General features: G+C 38.7%; 2 protein-coding genes across 3 annotated transcripts; both read right to left on the reverse strand.

The window, feature by feature from the left end:
• Positions 1 to 160: 160 nt before the first annotated feature.
• On the reverse strand, positions 161 to 12041 carry LOC109171132. Of its 2 annotated transcripts, XM_019320260.1 has the most exons (7): positions 11737 to 12041; positions 5567 to 5677; positions 4562 to 4630; positions 1218 to 1349; positions 994 to 1071; positions 725 to 856; positions 161 to 582 (listed from the first exon to the last, which is right to left on the reverse strand). In XM_019320260.1, the coding sequence occupies exons 1-7, from the start codon at positions 11938 to 11940 to the stop codon at positions 385 to 387; spliced, it is 924 nt and encodes a 307-aa protein (XP_019175805.1). In that variant the 5' UTR covers positions 11941 to 12041; the 3' UTR covers positions 161 to 384. The 2 variants fall into 2 exon arrangements, with proteins under 2 accessions (XP_019175805.1, XP_019175806.1); XM_019320261.1 differs by lacking the exon at positions 4562 to 4630.
• Positions 12042 to 14540: 2499 nt separating this feature from the next.
• LOC109171131 (pentatricopeptide repeat-containing protein At2g15690-like) lies at positions 14541 to 16245 on the reverse strand. The gene has a single exon (XM_019320258.1). The coding sequence runs from the start codon at positions 16178 to 16180 to the stop codon at positions 14807 to 14809; it is 1374 nt and encodes a 457-aa protein (XP_019175803.1). The 5' UTR covers positions 16181 to 16245; the 3' UTR covers positions 14541 to 14806.
• Between the last annotated feature and the right edge of the window lie 2126 nt (positions 16246 to 18371).

Genomic DNA, 18371 nt, shown 5'->3' on the forward strand with positions numbered 1-18371 from the left:
ATAAAAAAAAAAACGAATTTAATAGTGATATTTTAATTACAAAACTGTCACCGCGTCTCATTTTGCATTAGTGTTGATTAACAAGAACAAATAATAATAATAATAATAATAATAATATAAGTAAAGAAAACAAGATTTATGGTTCAGTAATGTGCCTACGTCCGAGAAACTATTCTTTTATTAATTGTGATGGTGATACCATACCTAGAGATTCAACTAATGTATTTATATGTATCTACTCTTGTACTATGAGAACCAATTTGCTACACTCCTATCCTGAGACAAACTCGAATACAAGACAAATTCTTATTTCTTATATGAGACACTATTTGTTGCCACAATTAAGAATCTGTGTTTGCTGCTGCTGAGAACACTGTACTACTACTAGAGCTCAGCAGCTTTACTATGCTTGTAAGTCGTCTTCTCCAATTCTTCCTTCTTTGCTCTCCACCACTTGCTGAACTGGTTAGAGACCTTGGTTGCATGCTTCTTTACCGCCTCGCCTGCATCCTCTATCCCTTTCCTCATCTTCTGCTTCCACTCCACCTTCTTTTTAGTCTGTTTTTCTTTCACAAGTTTTCCCTGCAGGCCAAGCATTGTTAGTTCGTTCTAAATGAGTGGGAGGGTCGTCTTTTCTTCTTTATATTATAAATCAATCAATCATTTGACATATATATATATATATATATATAAAAGAAGACTTAATTAGCTTGTATATACTAACCAAATCTGAAGGGAAGTCAGCCTCATCATCATTGTCTTCGTCTTCATCTTCATCTTCAAATTCATCACCAAAATTCCGGTTCAATATATCATCCCGCGAGTACATATTCGTGCTGGGTGATCCTGGCATACTCTGAAGGACAGTATGTAGGATGGATGATATACAGTACAACATGTACATACTCATGAGCATAATAAAGATCCGATGTAAAGACGAAATTAAAATGTAGGGATACATGCATGTATATATGTAAGTCAACAGCAATTTACCTCAATGGATCTTAATATCTTATCCACTTCTGCATCTCTCGGGGGTGCAGGAACAAAAGCTTCTCCTGCTGCCCTATCCTGTTTGGGAATATATATATATATATATATATATATATATATATATATAGAGAGAGAGAGAGAGAGAGAGAGAGAGAGAGAGAGAGAAGCTAAGCGTTATCAAACCGTACGTGAAACTAAAGAGCCGGATGGAGCAATTATTATACCTTAGCAACTGGTGGCGGCATACTACTACATGCTTTGGATAGATCTTTGCACAGGAAATTTAGCAAAGAATCAAGCTGGGGTTTGTTATTGTACAAATACTCTGCTATGTCAGTATCAGAATACCCCATAACCTGCAAATTAATTAAAACCCAATCTCAAAGCTTGCTTCGTGTACGTACCCGAGAATGAACTTCGGTTTTGCATTTCATTTATCCAAAAGATCGATCTCAAATGTCAAAGGGGCATAGTAAATACTAGAATAAACAGGAATGATATGTTAAACAAGCAAATCTTTTAATGAAGGAAGATGTTGAGATAAATTAACAATCATATATATAGGGAAGGGTTTAGGTGCGGGTATAGCTTCAATTCCCGTGCTATTGTGCGATTGACGCACCTTAAACATTAAAATGGTGCACCTCAACACAAATTAAGCGCACCTAAAACTTTAGACCAACGAACCTTAAGTACACAAACCATGCACCTTAAGAACACAAACCACGCACCAAACTTTGGCCTTCAAGTGCACGTTTTGTAGCCTAAAGTGCATGTTTTTTTTTCGAAGAGTGCACAATTAATTTTCTTCGAACTTTCTCTTTTAGTGTCTTTTTTCTCTTATCTTCTAGTGATCCTCTTTATGCCTTTAAGTGCTCAATTACATGCATATACTACAAGTGCATGTATGTTTTACTATTGTGTTAAAAAAAAAAAAAAAAAAATACTAGCATTCCATTGAACCCTTTTTTCCTTATAGTGCATGTTTTTAGCCTCCAAGTGCACATTTTGTAGCCTTCAAGTGCATGTTTGTCTTCGAGTGTAGATTTTTTGTCTTCAAGTGCACGTTTTTATGCCTTCAAGTGCAATTTTTTTGCGTTCAAGTGAACAATTTTGGGCCAGTATTTATTATATCTTTTGCATTCTTTTCAGAGTAAATTCCATTTTTGGTCTTACTGTTATAGGGGTCATTCCAATTTTAGTCCACCATTATTTGTCTTGTCACATTGCGACCACTGTTATTATAAGTGTTCCACTTTTAGTCCACCGTTAACATTTCTGTCTCATGGCCGTATAATCCAAGGGTATTTCCATCATTCTATGGTTGTGTAACTCAGTGCTCCGGCTGTGAAGCTTTTGGCCTGGTTTTCATGGCGGGACTGGAACTTATACCTTAGCTCCCCATTTGAGGCATTGAACAATCATACACATGAACCATACTCACATGAACCACGCAGTAGCCGCCGTCCGGGGCAGCTCTGATGGCAGTGTCGTCCCCGGGGACACGACCGGTCATCAACTGCACCAGGCGGAGACGATTGCTGTCGAATTGGCCCCACTTAGCTTCCCTGACGTGATCCAACACCACATAAAATAGGGTCTCTCTGTAAACCAACTTCTCCGGGACATTCGCCGGAATGTGAAGCTCCCCTGTTCTGAGAAGGTTAAGGATGACGGCGAAGAAATTCGGGTTCTGGTCAATGAAGTGTTCGGTTACAGTGCCGTCCAATTGCAGGCTCCAATTATTGTCGAACATAGCTCCGAACATCGAATTTCGGACGGCGTTCGCCAACGTCGTGGCGGTGCTTTCAAATACTCTTCCGCCTACATTAAACCTCACCCTATCTCTCTGAATTCCCATACTTAGCAATCGGATTGAACCCAAACCTCAAAACTCAAAACTTTATCTTAAACCCCCCGAAAATTTTCCGGCCAGGAAACAAGATCAATCCTAGAAAATATCTTGAACTGAAAAACAAAGAATTCTTGAATTCAACAGCCTCTATAGAAGGAAATATTGATTACAAGAAGCAGGAAATAATCACAGAGACAAAAGCGGATTGATTCTTCCCCTGTTCTTGATGATGCGTCTTCAAGAAAAAATCAGCTATGACAACAGAACGTCGGCGGCCTTGGCCGCCTTCATCGCCGCCATGTGTGCCGACCTGCACGGCTCCGAGATGAGGCTGATGGAGCCGTATTGGAAGATCTTCGCCCCCTTGGTGATTACTGTGTTCATCTCCGCCTCCTTGAGCACCATGTCGACGCTAGGGTTTCGGTAAAACATGAACTTTCGCTCGTCGTTGCTCTTCAGTGTCACGAACACCAGCGCCGTCCGCGCTTCCTTGTCAAAGTACACGCCCTCGTTGTTCACGTTGTTCTTCTTCAGAATATCCACCAGCATCCGCCCGAACTCGACGTCCCCGACCTTGTCGATGAACGCCGACGCGCCACCGAGCTTCATGATAGTGCGCACCACATTTGCTTGAAATTTGGTTGGGATTTGCTTGGAAGAACGTTGGAATCAATGCTTCGTTGCGTCGATTTTGCTTGATTGAAATTCGATTTTAGGTTTTAGGTTTAATTGTCTGATTTCCTTAGTCAAACGTGGTCTCATATGGTCTCATATGGGAAGAAAGGTTAAAGGATAAGCTTCAACCATAGAATGACGAAAATACTCCTGAATTACACGGTCATGAGACGGAAATGTTAAGGGTGGACTAAAAGTGGAACACTTATAATAACAGTGGTCGGAATGTGGCAAGACAAATAATGGTGGACTAAAATTGGAATGACCCCTATAACAGTAGGACCAAAAATGGAATTAATTCTTCTTTTCGATAACATATAACTAAATTTCTAATGTAATTTGTGAGATTTACAAACGATTTGTATGGGTAATTGCTTTAATAACATAAGTTGAATAACTTACCTTTTTTGTACCATAAATTACATCAATTGCACATTTATTTACCTTCGAGTGCAAATTTTTGCCTTTAAGTGCACATTTTTGTATCTTCAAGTGCATGTTTTTTAGTTTTCAAGTGCACAATTTTTATTAATTCGAAAAGAAATTTTTTTAAAGAGCATCATATCTGAATGAATTCAATGACTGAAATTTATGCTCATTTTTTACCTGGGGAGTCATTCGCACCTAAAGAATAAGAATAAATTTCACTTTTGATGCTCTCAGTATTATACATGAATCACATTTAGTCCTTGATTATTAAAAACTTTTAATTGGATCCATGACTATGTAATTTATATCACATTTGGTCCTATCGTCCAATTTTTCGGCCAACTATTATTGGAAGTGTTTTTTTCCGGAGGTGCTCCTTCAGAAAGTGTTCATTTCAGAAGAAGCAAATGCAGTGCTCCTTTCAGGAGAAACACTTTCGGCAATAGTTGGCTGAAAATTTGGACAGCAAAACCAAATGTGATATAAATTACATAGTCATGATGTAATTCATTTATAATGGTCAGGGGACCAAAAGTGATAGAAATTTAATCTCACCTAAAGAACAAAATGGGCAAGAAATCTTACCTCTTTACAAGCGCGAAATCTTACCTCTTGACAAGCGCGTTCAATGGTTTTGCATTCCGAATTACATTGTCCTTCAGACTCTTGTTCAACTAGCTGAACATAAAGAATGAAATGAAAAAGTAAAAATAAGAAAATTGAAGCACGTAAAACGAACTAACTTCAACTTGAACCTTAACATCTGCCAATAACTATTGAATTAAACATTAGGGTGTCTTTGGTTCGCACATGGGAATCGAAATTTAAATGGGTATCAAATACTTAAAAATGATAATAAGTTCTAGTGAAAGTATTTTGTATATTTGGTAGTAGGGTGAAATGTGAATGATTATCAAATAATGTTGTTTGGTTATGTATGATTCAATAATGGGAATAAAGATTTTAAAATTCAAAAACACAAAATCAAGACAATTGATTCTAATATAAAAACATTGAAAACACCACTATGAACAAAAAATAAAAAATAAAAACAGAAATCTAAAAGCACTAATCAAAAGGGATGAGAATGAATAAGGGAAGGTGGGGGATGATACTCTTATTTTATTTGGGTTTGAATTTTTCAATTAAGGGATATTTGAAACCCATAATACGTATGTAGTGTTTTAAAAGAGTTCTACTACATGTACTCTCTAAATTTTACCTTTTGATGTGGCGTATTCTGATAATTTTTTTTTTCATGTAGGTCCCAATACAAGTGTCTACATTAAGATTTTGTGTGTGGGAGTACAAAATGGGAGTACATGTATCATTTTTCGTTCTAAAAACTTATCAACCAAATAATACCAATTACTTTGATACATATTCCTTAGAGCTAAACCTGTCAACCAAACACACCCTAAATTCAACCTCAAGATCAATTTTAAAATGACAATGAAGCATTATATTCTGACTTCTGCAAGAGTGATGACTAGCTACCTCTTGCATGATTAAATACAGATGGCCAAGTAGCTTTGAGAAGAAGTCTTAACCAATCTATATTTGATGTTTCCTTGTAGAATAGAAACCCAGACGTGTGTGGCACATCATCCTTACCTCCAATCTATCTTCTTGTTCTACAATATCAATTTTGAGAATCCAATCACCTTCCTGCTTCTTTAGATTACAAACATTCTCTGTAATCTCAATTATCTGATACTCAGACATCTGAAATCAATCATTTACATGTATGTTACCTCATGCACATAATAAGAACAAGTAAATGAATAAATAAAATTACCTAATAAAAGATTTGAATATATAAATACACCTCCCATGCATAAAAATGCATCTTTTCAGAATCATAAACAAGCCCTTTATATAAATTGGATGATATAAATTCATCATAGAAAAATTAATACTATCTCCATCTTATTTTATGTGTCTGATCCAGTTAACGAAGCTTGACTGAAATTATTTTTAATTTAATTTTTCATAATATATTAAGCTCAGTAAAAAAAAAAAATCTCTCTAGAATTCTCTCGCTTTGGCCTATTTTCTAGGGTTTCTCCTAGGTTTTTTGGTTTTTCCGACTGCTTTCTTACGGTGATGTCTCATCGATTCCCGATCGACAATGAACGCAACAGCGAACAACACGAGCTCCTCATGGCGTCGACAAGGGCAGAAGGAGTCGACGTGGCTGCAGCGGCACAGGACAGTTCCGACGCGGCAGTGGCACGCCTAACGCAAAGTTGGGCGGATATGGCACTGGAGGAGGAGGAGGAGGCTGGCTTTGAGCCGATGGGGGAGGGGGTTGGCGTGGAGGCGGCGGAGGAAGAGAAGCCGTGGGTGTGTGTCGGGCGTTTCTTGACGTCCAAGGTGATCAAGCTTGAGTACATGAGGCAGGTCATGACTTCGTTATGGCAGCCGATCTAGGGTATGCAGGCTACGGAGTTTCAACCGGGCAGATTTATGTTTGTCTTTTACGATGAAACTGATATGAGGAGGGTACTCGATGAAGGGCCGTGGTCATTTGATAATAACACATTGGTGTGTAGGCAGGTTGAGGCGGGTACTCGGGCGGCGGAGGTAGAGCTTAACTCTGTGGATATGTGGGTGCAGTTGTACAATTTGCCTTTGGGCTATACGTCGGATGTGGTGCTTGAGCAAGCGGCCAACTTCATTGGCTCGTTTGTTAAGGTGGATGTCCGATTCCCAGGGGCTCCATAGAAGACGTTTCACAGGGTCCGTGTCTCAATCCCGGTTGATAAACCGTTAAAGCGAAGGATGAAGCTTATTAAGCGTGACAAAACTAGTTGTTGGGTAAGTTTCTATTACGAGCAACTCCATAACTTTTTCTTTTATTGTGGTTTATTGGGGCACACATACAAGTTCTGTAAGCTGGCAAGAAGGTCAGGGTTGTCTCCTAATCAATTCCCGTATACGGCTGAGTTGAAGGCATGGGGTGGTAATCGGGGGCCGCGGCAGGTTGGGGAGCCATGGTTGATCCCGCTTGAGGGGAGGGAGAGGAGTGGGGCGGTGCATGAGGTGAGGGGTGGGGTTTCGGGTGCTGGAATGGTTGAGGTCGTACGGCCGAAGGCAGGGAAGGGTGATGAGGGGGTTGTGGTGGCTACCGCGAAGAGGATGAGGGAGGGGGATGTGGGTAGGGAGGATGTGATATTGCCAGAGGTGCCAAAAAACGGGTTTACGGCGGGCAGGTCCTGTGGTGCAGGCCCGCCATTCGTCATGAGTACCATAAGCTAGAACCACCATGGCTTGGGCAATCCACGGACAGTTCGAGAATTGGTGGACCTAGTGTCCCGCAAGAAACCCAATTTCGTCTACTTAATGGAAACTAAAGTAGGACGAGTGCATGCTGAAAGGTTACGAGTTAAGATTGGTTTTGAAGGCTTGTTCTATGTGGATAGTGTGGGTGTGGGGGGTGGTTTGGCATTGTTATGGAGGAAAAATAGTACTGCTAGGTTGTTGAGTTACTCAAAGAACCACGTGGATGTCGAGGTAGCTATAAGGGGGGGGGGGGGTGTTGTGGCGGATGACGTGCTTTTATGGGTATCCACAGAGGTGTAGACGGAGGGATTCCTGGCAGCTGTTGAGTGGATTGAAGGATAAGTCAACGCTACCATGGGTAATGGTGGGGGACTTTAATGATCTTTTGTATCAGCAGGAGAAAAGGGGTGGGGGGACCCACATCCGGATTGTCTCCTAAGAGGTTTTGGGGAAACTTTAGATCAATGTGGTTTGCTCCAATTACCAATGAGGGGGCATCAGTTTACATGGGAGAAAGGGAAAGGAACGGACGCATGGTTAGAGGAGAGGCAGGATAAGGTGTTGGTAACAGCGCAATGGACTGATTTGCATGGTGGAGCTTGGGTTGAAAATATCCGAACTCATAACTCGGATCACTCGGCTCTCTTTCTGAACACTAATTCACCAGCGGTGCACAGGCAAGGGGGGCCAAGAGGGTTTCGGTTCGAGATGGCCTGGGTCCATGATGAGGGTTGTAGGGAGGTGGTGGAGACGGCCTGGCAGGATGGTAGGGATCTGGGGTTGCTGAATTGTCAGCAGCATTGTGGTGGTAGGCTCATGCGGTGGGGTGGGGAGCACTAGCATAGGTTTGGTGACCGCATGAAGCAGTTGAGAAGGGAGCAGGACACAATACAACATCGGCGGGATTCAGCTGCATTAGCTGAGTTTCGTCGACTGGAGGATAGGCTTGTCCAGTTGGAGGTCCAGGAGGACGTGTTTTGGAGACAGCGTGCCAAGTAGCACTGGCTTCGTGGGGCGGATGCCAACACGAAGTTTTATCACAGGTATGCCTCTGCCCGTAAAAGGAAAATTTTTATTTCTAGATTAAAGAATGATGCGGGTGTGTGAGTGGATGGGGAGAATATGAAGAAAGTAATTTTGGATTATTATGTAGATATTTTTGCCTATTCTAGTTCTGTGTGTCAGGATCCTATGTTTGATGATTTTTTCCCCCGAGTGACTCCTGAACAGAATAATGATTTGTTACGGCCGATTGTGTTGGAGGAGGTTAAGAGTGCTTTATTTGCAGTGTTTCCTGATAAAGCCCCAGGACCGGATGGTATGAACCCAGGGTTTTACCAGCAGTACTGGATATAGTAGGCAGGGATGTTTCTGAGTTTATTATAGAATGCTTGAATTCTAGTTCAATTCCTGATGGGTTGAATGAAACGAATATAAATTTAATCCCTAAGAAGAATGTGCTTGAAACGGTAGCTGATATGAGGCCGATTACCCTAAGTAATGTGCTATATAGGATTCTGGCTAAGGTAATAGCCAATCGAATGAAACCACTCATGGGGGATCTAATCTCGGAATCCCAGAGTGCTTTTATTCCTGGGAAGCTGATTACTGATAATATACTTATAGCTACGGAAGTGGGGCATTATTTAAATAGAAAGCAGTGTGGTTTAATGGGGTGGGGAGCCTTGAAGTTGGATATGGCAAAGGCGTATGACAGGATGGAGTGGCAGGTCCTGCGTAGAATGCTTGAGGTTATGGGGTTTGATGATAAATGGATTAATCTAATCATGCAGCGTGTTACTACGGTAAAATATAATATTGTTGTTAATGGTGCTAATGGTGGTAGCGTGACGCCAAGCAGGGGCCTCAGGCAGGGAGATCCACTTTTCCCGTATTTATTCATTATTTGTGCAGAGGGACTGTCTATGTTGTTGCAGAGGGCTCAGATGGCTGGTTCTATACATGGTTGTAGGGTGGCTAGAGGGCCCTCCTGTATCACATCTATTTTTTGCAGATGAGGCGAATGTGCAGGAGGCAAATGTGGTAAAGAACTGTTTGGGGCGGTATGAGGAGATGAAGGTGAATTATCATAAGTCTAGCATATGTTTCAGTAAAAACACCAGGGAAGAGGACATGGAAGTGGTAGCGGCATGTCTACAAGTTGACCAGGCACCCAACTTTAGGAAATATCTGGGTCTGCCATCTTTTGTTGGGAGGAATAAGAGAGCGGTGTTCTCTTACATTGAGGATAAAATTAAGCAGAGGATTGGTTCGTGGAACAAGAAGTTACTCTCGCAGGCAGGTAAGGAGGTCTTGATGAAAAGTGTAGCCCAGTCATGCCTACTTTTTCAATGAGCATTTTCCTATTACCTGACACAGTTTGCACATCAATCCAGAGAACTATGAATAGATATTGGTGGGGTACTGGTGTGGATAGGGGATACACTGGAAAACATGTGATAAGTTGTGTGTCCCTAAGAAATTTGGGGGTTTGGGATTTAAGGATCTCAGGGGATTTAATTTGGCTATGCGAGGAAAGCAGGAATGACGTTTTTCACAAACCCAGCCTCCCTTGTTGCAAAGGTTTATAAAGCACGTTATTTTCCAACTACATCTTTTGTGGATGCCAAGGTAAGAAATTGCCCAAGTTATGCATGGAGAAGTATTATGGCTGCTCATGATATGGTAGTAGCAGGAGCCCGCAGAAAGATTGGAAATGGTGAAACAACATTGATATGGGGATACTCATGGTTACCAGATGATCCTAGCCCCCTGATACAGACTAATATGCCTGAGGAACTGAGAGATGCCCAGGTGGCAGGTTTGATTGATCCACAGACTAATACTTGGGACCCCCATATTTTGATAGATTTATTTGATGAGGAGGATGTCACTAGAATTAGTAGGATTCCAGTAAGCCTGGGTATGAGGACTAATGGTATTGGCTGGGTGACCCAGGGGAATTTATACGGTTAAAAATGCTTACAGAAATATTATGGGGACTTATATGCATACGGCTGGTGATTTTAATAAATGGACTGTTATGTGGAAGATGAAGATTCCCCAAAAATTGAAAACTTTTCTGTGGAGAGCAATTTGTGATATCCTCCCTACAACTAATAATTTGATTAAGAGAGTTGAGGTGGAACCAACATCCCGAATGTGTGGTTTGGTTAACGAAGATGGTATGCATGCTTTAGTTACTTGTGAATATTTTAGACTTGTTTGGAATGTTTCAGGCTTACATATAACGAATATCATTACCGATTTATTCTCAGCATGGCTAACTGGTGCACTTGCAATATTAACAGAGGAACAGAGTGCTCTTATGGTGACAATCATGTATCAGCTATGGCGGTGCCGCAACTCCGCAGTGTGGGATGGCGCTCTCCCTCCACCCGCCAGCGCATGGAGGATGGCGGCCACGGCATTGAGTGCGTACCAGAGAGCCAACCACCGCCCGCTAGGACAGGCCGAGATCCTGCCGGCATCTCCGAATGGTGGTCACGCCAGGCCCAAGTTCTATGTGGATGCAGGGTTCCGACACGCTACCTGGGAGGTTACCTTCGGTATTGTCCTTCTCTCGTCGGACGACCAGTTTATGGTGGCTCGAAACGGAAAGTTACCACCTTGTTTTTCGCCACTCATGACGGAGACTCTAGCCTGTAAGGAAGCTCTATCTTGGTTGTTGGAGAAAGGTGTAACATCGGTGGACCTGCTCACGGATTGTATGGACCTACGAAATATTCTACGCCCGGTGTCAGCAAATATTCTATCCTATGTTGGTGTTATGGTCGATCAGTGTAGGGAGGCCATGGCATCGTTTGATTATTGCACTTTACATTATGTTTCTAGAGTTTTAAATTCTCATGCTCATATCCTAGCTTCTTTAGCATTTGATCAGGACCAATTTATGTATTGGGATTCAATCCCTCCTGACTCTATTGCAGCTTTGATTCATTAATACAATCATTGTTTGGTTGGCTTTCAAAAGTTCAGTATTAGTATACAAAATTTATATATTTAAAAACTACACTAAAAGTACTATATATTAAACACACAAAAATCAAATTAAAAAATAAGTTAAAAATACTAAAGAAAATAAACAAAGAAAAAAGAGTTAATTTAACCAATGAATAATTAAGACAGATAAAATGGGACAGAGGGAGTAAGACATAGCATCAAATACTGATAAGAAACACGACAACAGAATTCCACTCCAAACTCATTAAAACGAATCCTGAAAAAATAAATTAATTAGGAAGTCTATAGTGTTGGGCAAAGCCCTTGCTTCTCGAAAATGTGGTGGTAGTATATAAAAAAATAAAGTTTTGAGTTCGCGTTGTGAGTTATAATTTTTGACTTAGTGGTAGTATTAGAGTTAGGTTACAAGTACGAGTCTCAACTAGAATAAAAACTATGCACTTAAAGTTGGCAGGAGGGGGAATTGTTGGGCACTGAAGATATAAAGTTTGAACAAAAACAGATGATAAAGTTACCTTCTTTGGTGAAATATGAGCTTGTTTAGTCTGAACTTGGTGGTACAGTTGATACGAAAGCTTCTCACAGACCTGACATTTGATGTATGGAATGTCCTCTTTCCTTGCTGCTTCTTTCTTTGCACACTCTGAGATTGGTAGCCATCGAGATATCACTGCAACAGATAACAATACAAACCATACCACATTACCAAACTTCAACATCCTATCCTATCCTATCCTATCTTGCAATAAATTAAAATCTCTCCTTTAATTTGCTCGCTCTCTAGCGTTTTCTGGGTAAGGTAATAATGACATGGTTTCAATTATAGTACACAATACGGTCAGTGTTGGTGATCTCTCTCGCGTGATTTCTGAAAGCATGTAAGGCGTTGGTTGTTGGTACAACGCAACAAACGTCAGTACTACGTCGTATACTGGTTGGTTCTGTATTTTGTTTTTGGTATTGTAAACGGGTGCCTATCGCCCTGTTTGGTAACAATCGTTATACCGTGCACATGACCAAAACAACGTCGTTTTAATTGTTCAGATTTTATGTGTATTATGTTAAGAGTTGATGTGTATTATTTATTATATTAAATTATGTATATTCTGTTATGAGTTTATGTGTTTTCTATTATGAATTTATGTACATTCGAAACAGAGAAATATTTTTTATTTTTTTGAATTTAACCGTATAAACGGAAACAGGATTTCTAAAAAAAAAAAAAAAAAAAAAAAAAACGTCGTTTTAGTCCGGGCGCACAATGCATTCTGCGCCCTGGTGCACGGTATAATTTGCCGTTTGGTAAATGGTTGGTAGCTGATAATTAAAGGGTATAACTAGTTGATAACATTAGCTAATTGTACAAAAGTGTTTGGTAAATTAGTTGTTAATTATTTAGTATAATTTCTTTTCTCAAAAAGTTAATTGAAAAAGTTGTTTTGACCAGCTTTTTGAATTTTAGAATTACAAAAAACTAATTAACTAAATACTTATATTAATTTTTTTAATGAAGTCAAACAATTAATAGTGATAAAATAAGTCAAAATTAATTGATAGATTAATTATTTTACTAAACAGGGCCTAAGACTTTTCCAGTTTCTGATTGGTCAAGGATAATCGACGTGTCTAAGGGTGGAAATAGGCCGAGCCGAGCTTTGAAAAATTAGGCCTGGGCCTGTTACGAAAATCTAAAGCCTGGGCCTAGGCCTGAGCTTGTATGTAGGCTTTTTGTTAGGCTCAAGCCCGAGCCTGCAATTAGCTTGGCCTGGCCTGAAGCCTTTTTAAAAGCCTGTTTAATATTTAGGTCATTAAAAATGGGCAAATTATGCTATGCGCACGGCGCTAAAACGGCGTCGTTTTCACTGAAAACGACGCCGTTTTAACTATAAAAAAAAATTGTTCGAAATGCCGTTAACGGCATATTCGTTATGAAATTATGAATATACAGTTATGACATTATGAATGTACAGTTATAGAATTATGAATGTACATTTATGGAATTATGAACTTACAATTATGAACATAGAGCTTCGAAAATTATGAATGTTCGGTATGGAATTATGAATGTACAGTTATGAAATTATGAATGTACAGTTATGAAATTATGAACATAGAACTCTGACATTATGAACTTACAATTATGAACATAGAGCTTCGAAAATTATGAATTTACAGTTATTGAATTATGAATGTACAATTACGGAATTATGAATGTACAGTTATGAAATTATGAATGTACAGTTATGAAATTATGAACACAAAGCTGTGAATATATGCTCCTATAACGAAGCGGTCTGAAAATAAATTTAAAAAAAAAAAAAAAAAAAAAAAAAAAAAAAAAAAAAAGAGAAAGATAACGGTGCCTGACGGCACCGTTACCGTGCCCATAATGCACGCTGGGCACGATTCCACAGCATAACGTCTCTTAAAAATGCTTCAAAGTATGTCATACCTTAGCCTATTAAAGCCTACATGTTAAGACTTTTTAAAAACTTTAGTATATCTAAATAATATATACTTGGGGTTATATTCTAAATATACAAATATTAGGTATAAAATATAATATATATATATATATATATATATATATATATATATATATATAGGCCAGGCCTGTAGGCCTGAAGACCGAGCCTGGTATATATAGGTCTGGCCTGTTTAGTTTAATAGGCTTTGAAATTGGCTCAAGCCTGGCCTTTTTACTAAACGAGCTAGGCCTAACTAGGCTTTAATTAGGCCAGGACATAGGCCCCTACAAGGGGTCTGGCCTATTCCCACCACTAGACGTGTCAGAGACCACACCGTGTTCAACCAATAGGAAACAAGGAATACTTCACTTGCCCAGATTACCAGAAGACTTGGCCATGACTTGCCACTTATTGCTTGACATTTAGGGTGCATTCAATCTTTGTATAGATTTTATACTTTTAAATTGTACTTAAAAATATATTGATCTTCGATTCAAACTTTTAAATAATTTTTAGAAGAAGGTAAGTATTTGATCCATATTCAAACTTTTAAATAATTCTTAGAAGAAGGTAAGTATTTGATCCATATTCAAACTTTTAAATAATTTTTAGAAGAAGGTAAGTATTTGATCCAGATTTAAACTTTTAAATAATTTTTAGAAGATGGTAAGTATTTGATCCAAACTCTTCATTGAGTTGGTGTCAATATTCATGAATTCATACCTAAAAAAAAATCACTATTTCATTGAATTATATTCTGCAATTTACCTGCTTTCACACTATCCACATATACGGAAAAAACCAAAAAATTAAATTAAATAATTTAACAAGAAAAGAGTAGAGAAAACCAATAAAACGAATCAAATATTGATGATATACTTGCAAATCTGGACAAGAAGGCAGTGTAGAGAACAGAGGCTTCACTGTAAAGTAATTAGCAGAAACCCAATAATCACGAGTATATCACAGCATGAATCAACCTGATGATACATTTGTCATATCCAGAGAAATAGATACATCAATAGCTATAGCCTATGGGTGTATATAATTTACATTTTAGTTCTGCAGATAAAACTGTGTTTGCAATATCTCACTTCATAATCTCCAACTGCCCATTTTACCAGTAGTCATTACAAGAGCATTTACCATCTCTGAAATGATGGAACCTCTTGTTGTCCCTAACAATCAGCTCTCTCCCAACAATCTTCGACATGACCTTTATAGCATTGTGGCAATCACCACATATCCTAAGGTTCTTGATGACCCTAAGAGTTGTTCTTGCTGGAGTGCTGATTAAACCATAGGCGATCGCCAAGCGTTCGCTGTGATACATTAGCGCCCGCTCCTTGGCTTCCTCGTCAATGTCGTGGAGCACATATCTTGTGTCCGGTACGTAACCTGCATCCCTTAGTTGCCCACTCAGGCCTTTCAATTTGTCGTATGCTTCTTCCCTGTATGGACTGGGATTCTTGAAATCGCCCACTCTTTCCTTTCCCTCTAGCATATTGAAGTCGGAGCGCCTCTTTTGCAATGGCACGGGAATCTTATCGGTCGTAGTTCTTGAGCCATCAAATCGTAATAAAAGCTCCTCAGCTCTATCTTCAAGCTCCATGTCTCCATGTATTCTTGCAAAATTCAGCATTGCCTCCCACACTTCAATGGTGGGTTCAACAGGCATGTTTTCTACAAACTCAATAGCTTCATTCAGATGCCCAGATTTCCCCAAGATATCTATAACCCTCAAATAATGCTCAATTCCTGGAACAATGGCGTACTCATTCTTCATCAAATCAAAGTACAACAATCCTTCCTCCACAGCTCCTTCACTAGCACAAGCAGAAAAAACTGCTGAGAATGTATCCCCAGTGGGTTTGGGTTTGGGTTTGCCTTCCTCAAGTTTCCTCATTTGCTCAAAAAGGAGCAGACCGGTTTCCCCTTCCCCATTTTCTGCATACCCATTTATCATCAGATTCCAAAGCTCCAACTTCCTTTCGCGCATTTTATCGAACACCTTGCGCGCACTTCTCACTTCTCCACCCTTCACATACATTTCAACCAGCTTCCCACTCAATTCAAGATTTTGGCTATAATCAGACCGCGACAGGAGCTCATGAACCCTTTTCCCAAGCTCAAAAGATCCAGACTCGACACAATAGTTCAATAGCACCTCAAAAACACGAAAACTGGCAGTAAAACCTCGTGAAATATACTCAATTGCTTCTTCAATCTTGCCTTCATTGCACAGACCTATAAAGTCGATTCTGTCTTGTTGAATAGTGTTGGTGGGCTTTCGGTAGGTGTCTTTGTAGGTTCTGGGTTGAGTGGTGGTACGGCGCGAGTGGGCGGTTCTGGCGGATGTGGTGCCGTTAGGCGTTGCGGAAGTGCAGAGGGGCTTAAAAGAAAGTTGAGATGGATAGTGGGTATGGGATGGGGATGGTAGGGTGAGGCTGAGGGAGGAGTTTCCAGCTCTGTGGATAGAGAAAGACGCCATTAGAAACTAACTACAGAGCAGCAAGCAACACAAATATGAAATATCTCAACACAGTTTCTAACGGCGCCGTTTTTAATAGATTTCTTTTTTTGGTGTAAACCACACTTTCTCTTGTTTGTTTAACAATTCAGGTACACCAGACTAATCATCCAATAGTTATGCTGTGCAACCGAATGCACCATGCATGGTGCATACGATGCAAAACGACGTCGTTTTGACTAAAAACGCTCGTCCCACTTAAAAAAAAAAAAAATCAAGTTCGATTCTCGGTAATAGCATTATTGTGGATATATAGTTATGAATTTCTAGATATATAGTTATGAATTTATGGATATTTAGTTCAATCATTGTGGATATTTAGTTCAATCATTGTGGATATTTAGTTCATTCATTGTAGATATTTATTTCATTCATTCACTGTGGATATATAGTTATGAATTTCTGTATATATAGTTATGAATTTATGGATATTTAGTTCATTCATTGTGGATATTTAATTCAATCATTGTGGATATTTAGTTCATTCATTGTGGATTTTTACTTGATTCATTCACTGTGGATATATAGTTTGAATTTATGGATATATAGTTATGAATTTATAGATATATAAAAATGCTATAGCTGGAATCGAACCTGTTTTCTTTCTTAAGTGGGACGCGCGTTTTTTAAACCAAAACGACATCGTTTTTGCATCCGTATGCACCATGCATGGTGCATACGGATGCATAGCATAATTTGCCCTAATCATCGTTCGCTCCGAAAAAAAAATACGAAAACTGACCTAAAGAGAATCGTCACTTGTAAAAATTAAATCTGAATTATCACATAATTTTCACAACTTACGAAAAGAACTTATTTTTCACTTGAACTACCTTTTTGGTTAGCCTTTTTAATAGATGTCAATGGATTAGGGTAGATTGGAGTGACTGACTACATTCACCACTCCAGCTCTCATTATACTCTTTTTACTCACCCATACCTAACTCATGGTGGGTGGACACTTTCCAATATATATATATATATATATATATATATATATATATATATATATATATATTACTTTCACTCTTAAATTTTATTCTCAACTTCTAGTCTTTTACAACTTTACTCAAAATTTTGAATTAGACATTTTTTAGCCTCATAGAATAAAAAATAAGTTATTACTGTTTAAAATTGTTATACTATAGTCCAGGATTTACCTTGCATTGTGAACTTTAGTCCAAAAATTATGTATTTATCATTAACATATTATATGTCCAAAAATTATGTTTGAAGATGTTTTTTTTTTTAATAATATCTCTAATTTCTTGAAAGAACAAACATCTAATATAATTATGCCACACATTGTAAATTCCTTTTTATTATTGTAGTGTAAACGAGGCCAAAAGAATGCTCGTGAGGCTCTCGAAGTTTCCCCGAGTCCAAGCCAAAGAAAGCATGTAAATTCAATACAAGCTTAACGGGATGAAAGAAGGTGGATCTTCATCTTCTTTCAATATATCTTCTCACACATTATTGTCTTCTAGCAAAAGATATTCTTTATGCATGTTTTATTGAATTGTATCTTTGTGTTAAGTAAAACTTATATTTTAGTAGGTTTATAAATACCCTACCAATTCTGATGAAATAATTAATTATATTATTGAATGGTCTATCAAATAAACTTGTAGATTTCATTACTTATTTAGCAATTATACAGTGAACCATGGTCCACAATGCGTTATGGACCATGGTCCTAATACACCGCCGTTTCATTAACTAAGATGAAACGGTGGCCGTTTCCTCCATCCATTGACATGAATGAGATGTGCAACCCTTGTTTTTAATATAAAAATTAAAAAGAAAGTTTTGTCTCCACTATCTTCTCAAGCAAGCTAAACATTCTTACGGTCTCAGAGCTAACATTTTCACCACTCTAGTTTCCAGCAGTGTTCTCTTCATTTTCAGCAGCTTTCGAACACCATTGCACGAGCATAAACTTCAACAAAGGTAATAACATTGTTATATATTAAGCAATGTTCTATTTACCTGTAAAAATATATATATATATTCTACAGTACCTATTCATTTTAGGATTTACAGCCTTTCCGAAACATGTAGTCATGTTTTCAACCAAAAACATGCAATGAGAAGCATATTCCGAAACATATGATATTATTGTAACACCTGAACAAAAATCACATGTGTATCT

Source organism: Ipomoea nil, unplaced genomic scaffold (genome assembly GCF_001879475.1).
Source record: "Ipomoea nil cultivar Tokyo-kokei standard unplaced genomic scaffold, Asagao_1.1 scaffold3394, whole genome shotgun sequence".
Taxonomy (NCBI): domain Eukaryota; kingdom Viridiplantae; phylum Streptophyta; class Magnoliopsida; order Solanales; family Convolvulaceae; genus Ipomoea; species Ipomoea nil.